The sequence below is a fragment of the Phoxinus phoxinus genome, assembly GCF_949152265.1.
Source record: "Phoxinus phoxinus genome assembly, chromosome: 14".
Lineage (NCBI taxonomy): Eukaryota > Metazoa > Chordata > Actinopteri > Cypriniformes > Leuciscidae > Phoxinus > Phoxinus phoxinus.
Window position 1 is genome coordinate 10,267,066 of NC_136889.1, and position 20,683 is coordinate 10,287,748.

The 20,683-nt window shown below is 37.8% G+C and overlaps 1 protein-coding gene across 1 annotated transcript in view; it reads left to right on the top strand.

The window, feature by feature from the left end:
• Window positions 1-20,683, top strand: part of camkmt (calmodulin-lysine N-methyltransferase) — a 101,518-nt gene that overhangs the window by 66,082 nt on the left and 14,753 nt on the right. The window contains exons 4-8 of the mRNA XM_079634926.1: window positions 5,928-5,988; window positions 9,436-9,490; window positions 12,235-12,298; window positions 17,260-17,326; window positions 18,396-18,470. Coding sequence (XP_079491052.1) covers window positions 5,928-5,988; window positions 9,436-9,490; window positions 12,235-12,298; window positions 17,260-17,326; window positions 18,396-18,470 — 322 coding nt within the window. The remainder of the gene's footprint in view (window positions 1-5,927; window positions 5,989-9,435; window positions 9,491-12,234; window positions 12,299-17,259; window positions 17,327-18,395; window positions 18,471-20,683) is intronic.

Genomic DNA, 20,683 nt, shown 5'->3' on the forward strand with positions numbered 1-20,683 from the left:
CCTCAGTATATAACATTCCATAAAGTGTTGCGGTAAGCTGATTGTTTGTCCTGTTCATTGTTTCTGTTTAAGCCCATGACGTTGAGGGTCTCTACGTACATGCAAGCAAACAAGTGTCTCCAGAGCACAGCAACCATAGTGTGTGTGTAAGTACGTACCGGACGGCATCTGTGCGTCTCATCCCGGCTCATATGATTAGTGTCTGGCATTTCCACCAGGATTAGCCAGGCGCTGCACTTTTCCAAAGTTCACAAGGTTAAGAGTTCACCTACACTTAGGCTGCTTGCTGGAGGACCACAGTTGGGTGACATTTCTGCGCCACTAGCGGCAATACACAAAATTGCAAACGCATTATCGACTCTTTTTAATAAAAAAAAATGAAAGCACCTTTTTATGCATTGTTTCGCTGTTCAGATACAGTAGCATAATGAGCTGATGTGTATGTACGTTTTTTTTACTACACTTTTACATCAAAATTTGAGGGAAGTAGAGAAAAAGAAAGAACAAGAGAGCAAGAACAAGACTGATCTGTCTCATTTGGTAATTGATGGTGAGAAGTGATTGCATTATCCCCATGAAGAGGTTTATCTGCTATCACCTCATGGCTTCTTTATTTCCTCAAGTGCATCTTGACTTCTGGCCTAAGTAAAACACACACCTTTACATGCACGCGTCTGCTTTTGGTCTGTCATTTAGAGATTTAGATACAGGACTTTTAGTGTCTGCCTTGGTGTGACGGTACTAAATGCACTACATTGTCGTTCAAAACATTTTTAATATTATTGAAATGTCCACCAAGGCTGCATTTATTTGATTAAAAATACAGTAAGAACTGTTATATTGTGAAATATTACAATTTAAAATAACTGTTTTCATTTTGAAAATATTTGAAAATGTAATGTATTCCTCTGATGCAAAGCTGAATCATTACTCCAGTCTTCATTGTCACATGATCCTTCAGAAATCATTTTAATATGCGGTTTTGGTGCTTAAGAAACATTTCTATACATGCCACATTCAAGACTTGGAAGTAAACACCCACTGCTATGATTAACTGTTTTGAATATTAAAATAATTTGTGGAATTGTTTTAAGATGTTAAAAAATATTAAATTACATAGTTGAAACATTTGCCAACAATGTGAAACATTTATATGGTTTTACATACAGTATGCTTTATAGCTTGGTTGTGGCAAATAAAGTTTGAGTATTGGAGTTACCACAGTTATAGTTGAGAGAGGATCACTTGTGGTGTTTCATGTAAACAGAATTCTGAAAGAATGTACCAACTTCTGTCGTTCTTAAATGCTATTCATCGTTTATCTTTTTCGTTAAAGTGAAGAACGTACATTATCATCATTTGCAGGGTTGTGTTTAAAATAAAAAGAAACGTCTAATGTCTTACTGATGACAAAACAGAAGATCACTCTCTGAAGCTTTTATTATGGATTACAGGACATGGCTTAGATGAAAACATTAACAAAAGCAGTGTTTTCTACATGACTTTTTACATATCCTGGACCCCTGCATTAAATCCATAAATGCAGAAGCAAAGGATAGATAAATCACAACTTTCACAAATATCCAGTTTGACTGCTGCTCTGCATATCAAACGATCTGTAACACAATCCAATGGTTAAAAACACTGTTACGCACACTTGTGTGTTGCGACATTCGACATGACATTATATTTTATTTTCAGTCTCTCTGTAAAGCCTCCGTCAAAGTAAAATGAAGTGAACAAATGAACATTGATTACTAACGCGAACTGGAACTTCTTTAAAATATATTCATGCACATCATAATGTGACAAAATCCAAAATTAGGTCGGTTTGCCAGCTTGGTTTCAATAAAAACAGATTTTGGACTAATGAGAAGTTTTGAGTACTGAAACCTATAGAATATTTTTTCAATGACCTCTTGTCATAAGATAAAATGTCATAAGATCAAGGAAACTTTGATTTCCCAATTCATGATCCTTTTAATAAAAAATATATATTTTAAACTGTAGAGTATTTCTACTTGTTTGCAACTATAAAAAATATCTTATGTGACCATAAAATCCGTAAACTGACATTTAATTGCTGAATATTTAGCTGTGCCGGACTGTATAATGCTGTCTTTGACCTTCATGTTTAAGGAATATTTCCAAGAGTATATTATGGAATTGTGGTATGTATTGTCGTATTATTGTTGCATAAAAAAGCACTAAGAAGTAGTGTTTTATAGTCATGTTTTTTGTATAGCGCCTTTGACTATGATTCAAAGCTGCTTTACTGGATGTTATAATGTTTTAGTTTTTTTTGCTGCATATTTGCCAGATATTACCTTCAGTTTTTCTGCACATTAATTGTATTTGACAAGGTAGTGTATTTTTGCTATTCATCGCATATTGAATACAATTTTAGATTTTTTTTAAAGGATAAGTTTCTTCATGGTGTACTTCTGTTGAGAGAAGAGAAATAAATCTGCCTAGTGCCATAATTATATCTCAGCATATCATTATTGAAAAGAGCTCTAGAAGCAGAAAAACTCTTGCCCTTATTAAGCAGCTCCTGTGTTATCTCACCATTTGTACAATTGCTGAATCAATTCATTTCAAATGTCATTTTTAAGAACGTCTAACTTATGAAAATGCCATTAATAGATTTGAGTACACAGTCTATTTGAGAAACCTCAGGCGCTTACTTCAGAAATGTTCTTTTATGTATGTAACACTACAGGAGTTAATTATTAAAGACACCGCATTGCACTTTCCTGAAGCATATTCCTAGGTTTATCACAGCAAAATTAAAAATGATAAGATTCGGCCCATCATTCAAACTCACGGGTATTGGCATTTTAAAGTCTCAGTCACAGAGGAGGCTGGGTCTTCAGAGATTACAGACAGCCGAATTAATCGGCCCAGGTGGGCCACCTGGATGAGCCTAGAAGTAGTTGTTATTATGACCTCTAAGTGTCATAAGTTTTTTTTTACAATCCTATGTGATAAATCTTACACTAGCCTCTCAAAATGTCAGATGGTTCATCAGCAAGTGGAATAGCAAGCAGGTGCTGCCTTCTTTTAATGGCAGAGGCATATGTTGACGTTTTATCAATAGACATTATTAAATCTTGCTTGGGTGAGTTAATCTCAAGCTGATGGTGCAGAGAGGTTGAGAGAGACAGGCTTTAACAGGCCTTCCTGAAAGGCAGGTCATAAGCTGCTTATTATATCGACTCTGTCTTACAAATGCACACACACATTTTTTTTCTCACCATCTATCTCTCTCTCTCTGTAACCTTCTGCGTTTCTACCAATCTTGCATGCACTGAACAAAATCATTAGCAGGGTCATTCTGCAAAAGCACTGCTTATATACCTATGTGAAAATAATTGTATTGATCACTGTTGAATAGTGGATGTCAACTTTTACTATGCTGCAATATAGATTTTTTTATGAATACAAAATACGTTTTTAATATAAATCCAGGAATTTTTTTTCTTCCTTTTACTTAAGTCAAGTCAAGTCATCTTCATTTATATGGCGTTTTAACAATGTAGATTGTTTCAAAGCGGCTTTACAGTGATAAACGGAACAGAGATTGTTTTGGCTTTATAGCGGTTCTTGAATAAAGATTTTTTCCAGCTAAAGTTAAAGTTGGTAGGTTTCGTTAGGTTTTGAAGAAATATACAGCTGAGTATCGTCGGCATAACAGTGAAAGCTAATTCCATGTTTCCTAATGATATCTCCTAATGGTAGCATGTACAGAGTGAACAGCTGCGGTCTTAGTACTGAGCCTTGTGGTACGCCATATATCAAAGGGATGCGATTTTAACTTCTCCTTGCTGTTATATACATAAGTATCACATTTTGGAAATCAATCTATCATTTGGCTTTATTCTCTCTCTGTTTTTTTTTCTAGACATCATGTATTATTAAAAAGTTATGCACCCAGGTTGTGTTTCAACTTTATTACTGTCATATTTTTCCCATTTCTGAGTAATAAATAAAAAAATCTGTCATAATGACAAGTTTCCTGACATGAATCCTTTTAAGACAATTTGAAGTCTCCTTTTTTATTTTATCTTACGTTTTGTTACTTTTGTCAGTAGGGGTTTATCTTCAAATGTCAACCCTATTACCTTTAAACCTTGTGATAACTAAAAAGTGTATTTGTGTAAATATGTAAATATCAATATTAAATTCTACTTTCAAGAAGTACCTTCCAGCATAAGGTAATGTATGTCTTTGAGGGCATATTTACTGTATATCGTGACATATATCAAAATCTCTTAATTAAAGGGATAGATCACTCAAAATGAAATTTGTCGTCATTTATTGTTATCAATAAATGTGTTAGGATTTTATTGTTATCAATGTGTGAGGGTGAGTAAATGATGACAGAATTTTCGGGTGAACTATCCCTTTAAACTTAAGTTGGCACAGTTACGTTTTTTAATATCTGAACACATGTTTGTCTGGATTGCCTTTTTAGGTCGTACATTTCTGTAAGATTTTAAACAGTGTTTCATAGAATGATCCAGTGTTTGCACACCAAAAACAGTGTTTTATTTCTTCTTTCTTTTAAAACACTTCACAAATTTCTACATGAAGATACGTTGCAAACGAAAGTAAAGTTACACACACAAATCCAAACACATAAGAGCTCCCATCAAAGGCAGACAGCTCAGGGGCCTAAGTTTATTGAAATGACTATTTTTCCTCAGCTGCACGTGTGTATGTGTGTGTCTGAGAGACAATAGCAGCTTTATGGCTCTTGCTGGAGCTAGCAGAAGGAGCAGAGGCTGACAGTGGGTGATAAGACCACCAGCCTGCTTCTTGTGATAATCGTTCGCTGGACCCCCACTCACTCTGTGCACAGCTTACAAGCCTAAGTAGCCAGAATCTTATATGTGTGTGTGTGTGTGTGTGTGTGTGTGTGTTGGAAGCGAACTGTAGCGAGCAGGGAGCGTTCATGAACACAGAGAAAGCGCCAGTGCAAAAGAGAGTGAGACACTGTCTTTATGTTGCATCATGTGAAGGTAACCAAGTAGGCTTGTCCTTATGTGAGCATGCAGTCTGTAATACATCAAATGTTTCCTTGCTTTCTATGATGAATAATGTCATATGTTCTTAAGGTCTCTTCATAATCTGGCTATCTGTGATTTAATCAATCCCTCTCAACTGCTATGCAAGGAAATGTGAGATGAAATGTGTTGGTTAACTACATGCATGATTAACTAGTTGAATATTCACTTCTTACAGTTGATATAAACATTGGTATTTCATATGGTTTTATAATTATACAGTATATTCAGTAACATTAATAAGATATTTATTTTAAAGAAATAAAATAAAAAATTTACAGAAAAGATTAATTAAATTTTATATACATCAAAGAATCCTGAAAATAAGCTGCAATTTCCACAAAGCATATTAAGCAGCATAACTGTTTTCAACATAAGAAATGTTATTATAGAGCATATTAGAACGATTTCTGAACGATCATGTGACACTGAAGACTGGAGTAATGACTGCTGAAAATTCTACTTTTCCATCATTACTTACATTTTAAAATAAATTAAAATTTGGAACTGTTCTTTTCAATTATAAAAATATTTCAAAATAATACTGTTTTTACCCACTTTCAATGCACATGTATTGCCCGTCTCTAAATGCCAAGTAAACAACAAGATGTTATTGGTGGTTTAAAGATCTCAGTCAAATGGCCCACTCATGAATGGCCTGATTATGGCCAGATTATGCTGTAATGTGCACTAAATTTAATGTGAAAACTTGTCTTGTTAGACTGACAGGGCAATGTTTTTTGCGCAGGGACAGGGAGTACACAAGTAAGCAAGAATAGTTCCCAGTACTTTCAACAGACTTGCCGGCATACCAGTGAGTACCATGCTTCCTCTAACCTCTCTCTTTTTCTGTTTCAGGTGTCTGGCCTTCTGAAGAGGTGATGGCCTACTACTGCCTGAAGAAACGTCACATGTTTACGTAAGGACCCCAACCCCCCCTCTAAATTTCAATTTAAGTGTGCTTTATTGGCATGACATAAACTGTACATTTGCATTGCCAAACCAATGGCATATTCTGCGTACAGAATGTGTGCAATGTAAGGTACAATAACATTATCTTTCTCTCTCTATCTCACACACACACACACACACACACACACACTTTGGCCATATGACAGAAAGGCAAGGGGCACTTTTTGATTTGCACTCAAGGCAGTACACAAGCCTTTGATTTCCTGTTTTTACATTCAAGAGGCAGAGGAGGGAAGAGAGGCTTATCGATCACACAGCGGCAAGCTGAAGGTCAACTGGGCATATACAGGGTTTTACGCCCTTGGGCCGATGCTTCGGCAGGAGTGTGTGTGAGTGTGTGTGTGTGTGTGTGTGTGTATACGGAGGATGTTAAGACCTGTGTTCTGTTGTGATTTGGTCCGTGTATCGCTTTTGCGCATATTCAGACCTCTAAAATTAAAAGCTGAAGTTCATTTGCATGAGTGTGTGTAGTGTGTTTGTGCACGTGTGTGTCGATGTGCGCTCTTGTTCCTGTATGTCATCAAGGACTGTCACCCTCTCGCTATCTTCCAGACCTGTTATCAGGCACTCACCAAAAAGAGAAAAAGAGGAGGATAAAGCAGAACAAAAAAAAAAGTCAATTTACAGAGAGCGCCCATCTCTTCTCTTCATCCCTTTGGTTTTTCGCCTTTCTTTCCACTAGTCCAATGTACAGCCAAATAGCTACCTGTCACTGGGGCTTTGTCCCCGTCGCGGCTCATACTAGCAGTTTTGTGCGCATTAATTTTTAATTGCACTCCCTCATACAACAATCGCTCTCTCTTCATCCTCCACTCTGTCTCTCTGTCAATGGAAGGTGTCGGATCACGGGCTGAGAGCAGACAAACACATGGAGACTGTTGTCACGGAGCGCAGAAAAGACTGGCAAAGTGATGAAGTCAAGCTGCCGGTGTGTGCGTGTGTGTGTGTGTGTGTGTGTGTGTACGTGTGTGTGCTGCTGTGGACTGCTTTTGATCTACAAGGACTCTCTACTGTATATTTTGCGTATGACAAACACAAATGAACTCTATGCAAATTATAGTCTTTGTGTAAATTCTCCGTTCCTGTGGGAATTATATGAATTACCTTTCATATGAATTATTCCATTCGGCTGCTGTAGGTCTCTATAAAATAGGTGTCTGTGTGTGTTAACTGTTGTGGTGTGACTCAAATTGTTTCCGCCACTGAATAAAAAATCAAAAAGGAAATTGTGACTTTATAAAACAACTTTAGTTTGTTCTGAGAAAAAAATGCAATTCTAAATTCAAATAATAAAATAATTATGGATAGTTAGGCAATTAGGCTATCTAGGCTATAATTATTATTATTATAAGCCAATCAGACTTATAAGCTTTTTAAAGAGTGGGGAAAATGCATCCAATATCTATATAGTTGTTGACATGTGGTTTGAATTAAATTTTTCCAGTCAAATTCAGCTGTAGAAGCTACGCAATTTAGCCAGATGCTAACATGTGTGTCCCAATTTGTGGCCTTTAGTAGAATAAGTACTGTGAGCAGAGCCGTGGCTGGGTTATCCAGAGCCCCGGTGCTTGAAATCATGTTTCTTGTCCACATCGGTTGAAATCGCGGGGTCCCTCTAAGGCCGAAGGGCTCTAGATTCGTCACCACCTTTCGTCGATCTAGCAACAGCCCTGAGTGTGAGTAGTGTGTTCACACTGAAAATTCCAAAAAGAAAAAGTGCACTTCACATACCCGAATGATGCACTTAATTAACCGAAAAAACGAAGTGTGGAATGTTGAACACTTCATGCACTCAACTGTCGCCGCAGAAGGGGAGGGGCTATCAGATTCCGACAGAATAACTTCAAGAAACAGCTATGATCCGCACTCAGAATCCCAAATCCTTTTAGTCACTTTATTTCACATTTTTCACAGGGGAATAATACAGCAGATGTTTCGGCTCACAGGCCTTCCTCAGTGTGTTGAATAATCGAAATCCCTCCACCCACTATTTAAACAATTAATTATATTGACATCATCAAAATTGGCCAATGTTAAAAATCACTCACTTAAATATGTTCAACAGCACTTATCCACATACAATATGATCCTGTTAAACGCATCCGACAATAATTTTCATGAAACACAAGACATCATTTTACATTAAACACAATAACAGCGTATCCCACAGTCAACCCCCCCCCCCCCTTTCTTTCCCTTTAACCATTTAGACTATTAAAAATCCTTATATGTCCAGGTAACCACATCAATTGCACAACAGTGAAAGGCCTAATGATTGAAGTCATTAGAAATACGTCGTCATTAATCAACACCGATCTTAACAGTGATATTTAATTTAATTTATGACATTTTTAAAAATCATGTATTAATCCAAATATCTCTACATCACATTATAGGAAAACTGAAAAATCTAATACCTCATTTATGCCGTTAAGAACCTGTGATTTCAATTTATAAATCCAAAATGCTTCTCGTTTCAATCATTCTTTATTTATATCATCACCTCCTATACATGATCCTAAGACTTCCTCTATCCCTATACATTCCAATTGTTAAATATTATGTCCCAGCTCACTGACAGAATACACTACATGGTTGAGTACATAGTACATAGTGTGTAGTTTGGGACACAACTATGGTTGCAAGTACGTTCACTTGCGACAAGGTTAAGCTGAATTAAGTGTGTTTTGTGCGGCAATTTAAAAAAACAGTATAGTAGTATGTCCATATTCACAGGAAGTATGTGATTTTGGACGCAGCCTAGGTCTTCTTTTTTAGCAACCAGCATTAAGGTGCAACACCGCCACCTACTATGTTGGAGTGTCAGTAACTGGTGCGGGATTGTTTAGGATTATCGTGTCAAAGTAATTTTTTTTTATTTATTTTTTTATTATCACGCTTATCATAAATACTGGTATATTGCGACACCCCCAATTCAGTACCATTATACATATAAAAATACAACAGTATTACCATCTGATACATCACTGTACTGTGCAGAATCGAAGCAGAAAACTGATCCCGTACGTTTAATTAACTTCCAGTTCCTACTGTAAAGCAAATCCACATTTCCAGCAGGAAAAAGGACAATTGCGCTTTCTTTTGTCAACACATATACACCCGCTCGCATGCAGAGAGAAGAAGGGAGAGGAAGGTTAAGATCAATGAGCCCAGTGGAATTGCATTCCAATCAATGGCATCCCCCTACACGGGCAAGTTAATTAGCGTTATTGTCAAGACACAACAGCCATCTCCCTCTCTGCGTCTCTCTTTATCTCTCTCATCCTCCTGTTTTCCTCTCATTTAAACTGAAAAACTTCACTCCCATACTCATGTACTTCAAATTTTACGCTAAACAGCGCATCAAGCCCCCTTCTGTCTCTCTGTCTCACAGGGGCTCCTCGGTGTGTGAGCTGGGTGGAGGGATGACGTGTCTTGCCGGGCTCATGGTAAGTCAAAAGTGAACGCAAAAATGACACAGTACTCTCACACAGACAGACAATCACAGGCAAATGGGCAATTTGCATCAGCATGGGTAATCTAACATGGCATATTGTAAGCAACATGAAATCGGCCGTTGCACATTGACATTTCTACCTCAGTGACCATAAACACACGTGGCCCAATGGGCTAACTTCATCAAAAGCGTTCAAACACACGGGCTTATGCATATGCAAGCACTTTCTTTCTTGGACACACACACACACACACACACACACACACACACACACACACACACACACACCAGTGGCTTAGGCTCTAGCTATGTGTAGTGTATAGTAGTTTGTAGTAACCTCTCCAGATGGACAGGCTTAACATGTTATCGATTTCACCTTCACAAGACCAGCATTCCCGTATCTCTCCACTCAATACCCCCGTGTTGTGACATTACGGACCACCAGTGGATCGCCTTCCTCACCTCCCCACTCGATCTCTCATCTCTTTCTTTTTTTTTTAAACTCACATTCCACCTTTTCTCAGGTCTGACTTGGTGCCTGTGTTTATCTAAGTCCTTGACAAGGAAAAATGGCTCCTCTTCTTTGTCCTGTGCCCTGGAGTGCTGTGGTTTTGGCAGTACCGCTCGTGTTTTTCTTGGGTGACTGGTTGGTTTCCTGCAGGTCTTGATGCCCATATGGCTAGCTGGTGGTGTGGGCCCGTGACCTGACTCTTGCCCACAGGGCAAAAAACACAGCATCACTCTGGAGAGATATTTCTCCTGCATCGTCTCATTTTGTCAGTCCCTTTGTGTTAATGTTAACACGAGCAGCTCATATAAAGACATTTAAACAGTCTGCTAACGATTTTGCAAATTGCGCATCTTCAAAACGACTTTTTGTCCAGGAAGCTGTTCTCTGTGACAACACATGATGTATTCGTCACATTATGCCATCAAAACAAATATATACAAATGTTTAATGTTTCTTATGGTCACCCAAGCTGCATTTATTTGATAAAAATAGAATATTGTGTAAACAGTAATATTGTGAAATATTATTACAATTTAATATAAATATTTTCTATTTTAATATGTTTTAAAATGTACTTTTTTACTGTGATGGCAAAGCTGAATTTTCAGCATCATCACTCTAGTCTTCAGTGTCACATGATCTTTAAGAAATCATTCTAATATGCTGATTTGGTGCTCAAGAAACATTTATTATTATCAACAGTTGTGCTGCTTAATATTTTTTTTGTGTGTTAACTGCTTAATATTTTTTTGTGTAAACCATGGTTTTTTTTTTCAGGATGTTCAAAATAACATAATTTATTTAAAATAGTCTTTTGTAACATTATAATTGTTTTTACTGCCTCTTTTGATCAATTAATGCATCCTTAGTGAATAAAATAATAGTTTCTTTAAAAGTCCCCTGTGGTGAAAATCACGGTTTTAATATTGTTTATATGTCTATGTTGTGTTTTTAATATGCTTTAAGACAAACCATGTGCAAATTCCAATACCATTACTGAATATTTTCTCTTTAAAACTTCAGTGAACCAAAGAAAGTCTCAAAAACGTGGTTTGAACACGCTGGTGTTTCTGACGTCAGGTCAACATGTGATCGTCAACGAGTGGATCTCTGAGCTGGTGTGAGTGAGTGGAGGCGGGGCTAATTTAAATATTCATAGAACCACGTATCCTAAATGAGGCAAGGGTGTAGAGTAACATTCAAGCTATTTTAAGGCATGAAGAAATTTTATCCAAGGAAAAAATGCTTAAATATGTAATTTTGGTGATCAAAGATGAGTTTTAAGGGATAAAATGATTGACTTCAGGGGGACTTTAAAATTTTGGACGGAAGTGTACATGCTATATGCTAATATTCCTAATAAACCCATCTCTAAACTATATGCGAAATAATCTGCAAATGATAACAATAAGGATTTTTTTTTTAAAGAAGAAAATAATAATTAAAAAAAATAATAAAAAAATCAGTTTCATGGCTTAACATTCACTCAGCATTGGCAGGTGTGACAGTTATTTTTTCTTGCTGTGTTTAAGGAAAGAAATACAAAATCATATAATTCAAAAGCACAAATATAAATCCTTGCAAACACACACACACACACACACACACACACACACACACACACACACACACACACACACTCCCTGCTTCTGCCCACTGCACCTCTCCAAACAACTGTTACACGGCACCTCTGATAAAGATGACTACTTGAATGAAAAGACTGTATAAAAAGAGGACAGAAAGAGCTGACAGTGGAGCAGCACAAAGGCAGAAGCTTCGCAGTACAAAGTTATATGAAGGGCATCAGGCAGGCCTCGCGAGCCGAGTAAGGAGTGACAGCAGAGCGCGATGGCCCCGCATGATAAACGACACACTGCAAATGAAAGGCTCGGCGCTCACCATCATCCCCTGTCACAATGCAATTACCCAACAGAGTGATAGCAAGATAGAGGGCTCCCAGCCACCGGGAATGATAAAAGTATTGACTGATTTGATTGAATGATTAAAATAATGCAGACATAAAATGAAAAAACGGCAGAGACAGACAGAGATGGATGAGAGGGAGCAGGGGAGAAAGAGAGACGGGTGGTCGTTTTGGAGTAGGGCTTTAAAAATCAGCGCTCTTCAGATATGACTGCTTGCGAACAGAGTGCTGAGGATGTCTTGCTTTTGTTTTATTTATTTATTTGTTTATTTTTCATCTTTTTCTCTCTCTTTTCCGGCAGATTGCGGTTTGTGCTGATGTGAAGGAAGTTCTGCTATCTGATGGCAACGAGAAGGCAATTCAAAGTATCCTTGCATTTCAGACCGGTATGTGGCTCTCTTCCAAAAGCCTAGTGAGCTGCCCGCTCCCTACATAGGCAGCTGCTTTCTAAGGCAGTGCCTGAACTGAAATGGAACCTCATAAATGACTGATTTGGAACAGTCTACTTTGGCAGGATTTAAGTGCACAAGAAACAATTACAGGCAACATGAGAATAAATACACTTTTTTAATGAGAATAAATATATACTGTAAATATAACTTTTTAAAAAGTTAAAGAAAAATTCAATATCGGTCAACGGTTTTTGTTTCTGTTTTTGGTAACAATTTAGTTTAGGGTCCAATTCTCATGATTAAAGTAGCTTATTAGCATGCATATTATTAGGACATTGGCTGTTTATTAGTCCTTATAAAGCATATATTAATGCCTCATTCTGCATGACCATATTCTATATCCTTTAATCCTACACTATACCTAAACTTAACTGCTACCTTACTAACTATTAATAAGCAGTAATTAGGAGTTTATTAAGGTAAAAGTTAGAGTTAATAGTTAGTTAATAATGAGAATTGGATCCTAAACTAAAGTGTTTTTAAAGAAAATGGATTCATAATTTTATTCAGCAAGGATGCATTAAATTGATCTCAAATATATGCGGCTCTTATGAACTTTCTATTTATTAAAGAATCCTGACAAAAATGTATCACAAATTCCACAAAAATTGTAATACAAAAATAGAGCAGCACAACTGTTTTGAACATTGATAATAATAATAAATGTTTCTTGAGCAGCAAATCAGCATAGAATTTCTGAAGGATCATGTGACACTGGAGTGATGACAGATGAAAATTCAGATTTTAAAATGTATTCAAATAGAAAACTGCTATTTTAAATTGAAATAATATAATAAAATAAATGCATCCCTAGTAATAATAAGAGACTTAAAAATATTTAAAAAGTCTTACCGACCCCAAACTTTTGAATGGTTCTTACTGTATTTCCCCGCTGAAGAAAAGCAGGAAAATGTAACATCTTAAATGTTAAGATGGTTTGCTGGTCAGTCTGGTGTGTTGACTGTTTTTTAAAGGATTTTTGGGCACTTTTTAATTAGTCAGGCTGTGAAACCAACTTAAAACTAGCTAAGATCAGCTTAAACCAGCGAAGACCAGCAAAACAAACCAGGTTATGCTGGTTTAAATGGGTTTGATTTTCAGCAATATTATCATTAGAATTTCTCGTTCGTCCACCATCTTAATACAATTATTTTAATTGAGCTTCTGTGATGCTTACACTTTGTCCAAAATGAGGGAACTTAGAAGACAGCATAATTAAGCTGCCTAACTTTTGAAAAAGCCTTCACATTGTAAATCGTCACCTTATTAAAATGCTCCATACAGAGTCAACTCACTAAGTTTTGGAACAGAGCTTGTGTGTTTGTGTTTCCGAACCATTCCAAACATCACTTTGTTTTGCAGGAGTGCTGACAGCGAAGTGTGTAGTAGTGTGCATATTCTGAGTGTAGGCTGTCTTTGTGAGCTTAGCCCAGAAAAGACGTCTGTTTAACCTGTATTTACCTCAGATATTCCTCTCACACACACACACACACACACACACACACATTTTCAGTCAGCCATTCTTAACGTGCACTCTTTCAAAGAATACCCGCACATGCGCGCACACACACACCCCTCGACATATCTGAATGTGAGGCAAATCATCCAGCTGACACCCGAAACCTGCATTTAGCATGTTTAATACATATTCATGTCATTGAAGGCTACCGCTGTGTGTGTTGACTCACCTGCTCCTTGTCTCTCGCCCTCTCCCCCCTTCTTCCATTCCTCTATTGACTTTCCCTTTTGCCAGGAGCACAGATGAAGCTTAAACAGGTGTCAGGGCACAGCTCGAACCTTCTTTCTTCATTCCCTTTCTTTGCTCTTTCTCATTCCCGCTCTCCATCTCGTCTTTCCACCGCAGTCACTCAGATTAGCCACGTCGCTTGGCTCACAAAGGCAGGAAAAACGGAGACGACAGACGTGACAGCAAAACGCCGCAAAATTACCGTGCCCGCGTTCGTTAGTACAACAGCCAGCGCTGCCACTACAATGAGCTTTTATTGAATATCAAGTCTCGAAGAACAATGGCCGTGGCATGAAATTAACACAATTCCTCATTGAGAAGAGATTTGTTTAAAAGAAAATGGAGGGAAAGGGAGCAGAGCAAGACATACTCAAAACATTCAGAGTCTGTCTCTAAACTGCTTCCTGTAATAGAGTGTGAACAGACTGGCAGAAGGCTGATAGAGCATTAATTGGCAGTGCTTTGTTTCAGAGATGTGTCTGCCATAATAGAACGCTAAGAGATGATCTGATGATCGGACGAGGCCAGGAAAGGACAAGCTGTCTTGTGAGAACTCTATACATTGTAGTGTTTTCTTTCTTTGTATTAGAGGAAAGAAAAAGAAGGTATGACAGAATTGTTCAAACCATTTAGTTAGTGAAATCATTTCAAATTAGCATGGGTCATAGATCATAGGATTGTTCCAAACTGTCAATGTACAGTTGTGCATATACACATGTTCTTAATTCAATGATGGACAGTGGTTCCACACAAGCAAATTATTTTGTATTAACATGAATGGATTTTTTTTTTATCTATGTAAGCTCCTTGTGTTGTGACAACACAACTGAATGAGAAAGAATCTATATGGAATTGTAATGTCCAACCAAATCAATCGAATTGCTTCCCTGTAACTTAAACCGGTTAAGTTTGGTGAACATGCTATAGTTTGTTTAAAACTGCACTGAAAAAATAAAGTGTGATGGATTTACATGATTTCTTAATTAAACTTAGACAATAGCTAGCTATTAACTAATAAGAACACTTATTAATATCTTAAATGCTAAGATGTATATGCTCCTTCAGCCACAATAGTGAAACTTATTATCAGTCCACAGCCAAACCAAATGCTCCACTCTTCTCCACAATGGTAACCCACTGTAATTTAAATGGTTCTAATAATTCCGGTAATTGAACATTAAACACAATTACACACTATCAACTCTTCCTGTTTTCTCATTTTCTCAAAAACTCATAAAATAATACTTAATTTCAACATTTATTCTCTCTTAATTAAGCTATATGCAAAGCATGCTGGGAAATAAGTACCGCCCAGTCCAGTTAATGCAACACAAATCATTCATGTAATCCAACACAAACGGATTAAGTAAACCTAAATTGTACATATATTTAAGCAGATTGAACACAATCAAATTAAGTTTGGACAAAATGTAGAGAGTGTACTGTAATGAAGCAATTTGAAAAAGCAGCCAAAAAAATAAAAATAAATCTGTGCAATATATTAAAAGCATCCCAGAACAGACTTTCCGAAATTCTAACAGAAATGAAAGAGTTTGCCTTTAGATTAACTTTATATTTTCTTACAGATGATACTTCTAGCTCTGATGCCATGCACTTTGCTACCTTCTTTGCACGCCGTCCTCATCCAATACGTAGGAAAAAATGACATTTCTTATATACATGTATGACTAAAAATGACATTTATTTATATGTAATAATTCTATATAATTATTATGCTGCAGTAACTGCATCAATGACTAGTATAGTGTATATAGTTCAAAATTCTCAACTGGAGAACTGAACCTGGCTAGTGTTAAGACCCCTGTTATTTGGTATATGTGTACATAAACGCTGATAATTGGATTTTACTCCAAATACGGAATGTAAATGTTTTTTTTTTTTTTTTTTGCTTATTCTACTAAAAATGACCCAATTAGACATGTTACTACAAGAACATGACTCTCTCTCTATCTTTCTTTCTCTCTCTCTCTCTATGCATACTTAATCAAGAAATCAGCCCAATGAGCCCAATCGGGATTGAATAAAGTGTACCACAAAGTGCTGAGTGGTTTCATGACTCAGTTTTGATCTCAGTCTGTGTTCTCAAAAGCTCAGATTAAAGCTGTGCATGTATAATCAAGAGACCCTACTGTTAACTGCTAAATGTCCCTTGTCACGTTCTTTAATGGCTGAGCTTTGCAAACTATAAAGCAGCAGTCATGAAACTTTGGAAGACAATATATGCACAGGTGTTACACAGGAAGTGCAGTTTTGATCATATTGTGTCTCGGTTCAGCGCTGACCTCTCCCCCAGTGGTCTTTTCCTGATGGGATTACACTGTAAGCTTTCCACTCTCTCTCTCCTTAGCAGCAGATCGCACCAGTGTAATGCGCGCACCCGGCCTCCTCCCCTCTTTCATCGAGGGATTTGCCCTCCATCCCTGCGCTATAGATTGGATTTGCTACGGTTGTTTTCCATGGAGCGAGAGGGAAAGCGGGGCAGAAAAAGCGAGAAATCGTAATTGAATTAGTTTAAAACTGTCGAAAGGTCTATTCATAGATGCACTGACATCAATCCCGCGGTATAACCACAATGGGTGGAGGCCCATCCGAAGAGATGGCCGCAGGTTAAAAGCCTCCCTATTGATTACCTATGATGATGCTTTGCATGAGTTGGTTTTGAGCTCAGTGGTAATCTGAGGATGAGGTGTGGAGAGAAAAGGAGGCAAACGGACTGTGTGAGTTGACGTCACATAAGAGGGCCTGACATCCTCATATTATTTAATCCAAACTTTTGAAAGCAAACACAGTACGGGTGAATTGCTTCAAAACCTGGGAAGTCCTTCAGTACGGTTTATAAATCCTCCCAGGGTGCACCTCAAGTTGATTGACAGATTGTCCAGAGTGTGCATAGCAGTATTGACCAATGAGCATCCATGACCGGAACTATCCAGTTTAGAATTTGTGTTATTTCATACTTTTGAGGCCTTCACTTTTATGGGAAACGAGTAGGTGTGTTCAAACTTTCGACTGGTGGTAGTAGATGCATCTGTCTTCATGAAGTTGATGTTTGATTTTCATGCTTTTATTTAATTATGAAATTGCATTTCTTGACAAAGAGCACCAGATGTGCGCAGTGTAATCGAGAGGAACAGACGAGAAGGGCTCTTCCTGTCTACCAATGTGTCCAGCAGGTAAGACCTCTCATACACCTCCCAATATCTCCGATAATGAAAGACGGACTAATATTGCTTTTACATTACTGCCATATGAAGTCCATCTCTTATGTCAATACAAATTCAAGTGTCATTATTCCCCGTGAATGTGAATTCTTTGCGGAGTTGAGCATGCCATGAAGTATAGGAAAGTGTTTTTGGGTAAAGAGGCATTTACGGCACTTGTGTTCGGGACATAATAGTGTCAATAAGTAGGCAAGAACGAGGTCGCAAGGCTCCGTGTCACTTCCTGAACCCAGTTGGCCTGGTAACGAGGTATCCACAGCCCGCGGAGCGAGCGCTACGCTCTCTAACGCGCTAAGATGTATCCAGGCAGAGCGATGATGAGCCACTCTCCGTGATTGAATGCCCTCATCTAGAAAACTCAAACACACACACACACTCTCTAACACCCCTCTCTCACATTTGCCAAAACACAGCTCATCCACTGTGCACACCATCACGCAAATGCATTATCACCTAAAAAGTAATTTTGGCACTCAGTGATCTAACCACTCTCTCCCCCTCTCGTCTCCTCTCTTCTCTCTTGCTCTGCACACTTCCCCCTCCCTGTGTATTTACACTGGGCTGATGAAGTGAAAGAGTAAACGTATAATTAGCCTGCATTACTTTGATTGTTTTCTTTAGAGATTAGGCTTCCTGTCAGAGCGCGCGGTTTGAGTGGGGTGAAGGTCGCGTGTGATTGGTTGAGGGAGGGAGGGGGGGGGTGGATTCGCTTTCTCAAGTCAGTGAATAAGCGGTGCGGACCCCCGCTGAGAGAGGAGATTGTATTTCCACAAGACGTAATTTTTGTTTACTGACTGTTAATAATGGCTAATTAATAATCAGATTTGCTTGCCTGGAAACCGGCCCTAGCACTTAAAGAAAAGAGAGAAGACGATTGCCGCCAGACAACGGCGCAAATAAAACGAGTGTCAGGTGTGAAATGTCTCTGGACGCATCATTATTATGGGGGTCTTGGATGAATGATAAATTGTGCAACAGGCTTTATGACGCAGCTATCATCCCTGGTTCTGTCCTCTTTCAGGGTGGTGAGATGGGACAATGAGGCTGACGTGTCCGCTCTGGAGGGTCGCTTTGACGTGGTGATGTGCGCTGACTGGTAGGTTGACCCTTTTGTTGAACTGTCAGTTCTTCAGATATCCACCGTCACCTTAAACATGACACCCGTACAATCTAAAAACCCATCTTTCGGCCCAAACCGCTTGATTCTGAGCAAATGAAGAAATTCTGTACATCTCTCCAAACCAGCTATTACAAAATAAATATCATATCTCTCACTTTACTAGCATCTCCAGCCACAATATGTCTACACCCTTAATAAAAGTGTGCACCTTGTGTCCCGGTGATGTGGCATTAATATTCCTGCGCCTGTAACGCTTATCAGATGGCAGACATCAGCTTGCGGATGGCACTGCATTATTTCCCCTCCGCCAGTTCCGCCAGGCATTTCCATTTTTCAGAAATTGCCTCTTTTTCATGCTTGGCGTCCCAGCAAATGGATGTCTTAGGCAAATTGCAAATAATTATGCCTGTGCAAGGAGAGAAAGAGAGCGAGAGTGAGATTGTGGAGCAATACAAACATTTCAATTAGTCAGGCCCTGAACATGTGGAACCATTGTTTTGTTTTTCTTGTTTTTTTCTTTATGTGTCTGTGTAAATGTGTTGCTGTGTGTGCATGACACTATTCTTTTACACTAATTTGGGTGTAAATTTTACTACTACATTCAGACTTCATTATGTAATACAAGAGAATTTAATGTTACTTGAATGGTGTATTTTTAGACAATTTGGGAAATCCAGCTTAGGAAGGCATCATGTGATCAAAGATGAGCACTATTTCTTATTTTCTTTGTTAATTTAGTTTTTAAAGGGATAGTCCACCCAAAAATGTATTCTGTCATAATTTGCTAATTCTCTAAACCTGAATGAATGTATTTCTTCTATGTAATATATTTGTTAGTCAATATGGATGTTGTTTTTGAGCCCAATAACTTATAAGAGGACATTGATTGTTGTACTATAAAAAAAGTATTCAGCAAGTTTCAGAACTCAAAACTTTCATGTTAATCCAAAAACATCTTTTATTAAAACCAAGCTTCCTAAACTTCTAACTATAGGCCAAACTGTGGTAACTCCAAGTATTTAAAATTTATGTATGGCTGAATTTCACCAGTTGCCATTTTTCAACATCAGAACTTTTCAAAGCAACTCCACATGTTTAATGGCAGGGACATTACGCAACACTGTTCCTCAATCATAGTAGTGGGTGTTTACTTCCAAGTCTTGAGTGTAGCATGTATATAAAAAAAAAATATTTCAAAGAGAGGGTCAAAACTGGATAGAAAATATCCTATTCTAAATTATGATGTTTTTTTTAATGCATTATAACATTATAAGTGGACCTCAGAGAATATTTATAAAAAAAAATGTTTTAATGCAAATCTTATTGGTGTTCTTCTGAAGAAAGAAATGATTTTATGTAAATTATGACAATTTTAATTTCCCCCTTTTATTGCATAACAACACGTGTCAAATTGTGTACCACTAATGTAATGTTTGGCAGTGTTTTATATATTTATAATAAATCTGCTTATCGAATGTACAGAAAATTTTATTTTATCGGATCACTTATTCATGTCTTATTCTTTTTAAATGGTCCCTGCTCTCATTACATGAGCTATAATAACCCTAATTAGTACTTAGTACTAATTATTAATTATACACATTTTTCTATATCATATTTTTCTTAACACTATTATAGTTTATTACATTGTTATTACATTGTTATAGGCACAGCTCTAAACAGGATGTTCTTTGGCATTGCCGCTATCTAGCACAAAGTGGTGAGGCTGATGGAGGCGGGGAATAATGATACCTGTGTGTTCTCTGGCGATGATCACTAAAGCCTGGTACAGCCTACTATTATTCTAATGTCAGACAAATGGCAGCTAATACGCAGGTAAAATGTGCAGCAGAGGGCCAGCATGAGATTGATTTGTGTGTAGTAAGAAGATACTGTGTGTGTGTGTGTGTGAGTGAGAGAGAAAGTGGAAGAACGTATGCGAGGATGAATCATGCCGCGTTGGCTGTCCCCCCGTGGCTTGCGCTGGCAACTCATCTGTAATTGCCGTCGTCAAGAGAGTGATCGCTCGGCGATTAACGAACATAGCCATGCTGACGATCACCTGCGAAAAGGTCAACAGCCACACTTCTGCTCCGATTAATTATAGTCTTTCAGACAATCATCAAGAAAGGTAGGACATAATGCGGCGGTGCTCGCGCTAGGAGAAGAGAGAGAGAGAGAGAGAGAGA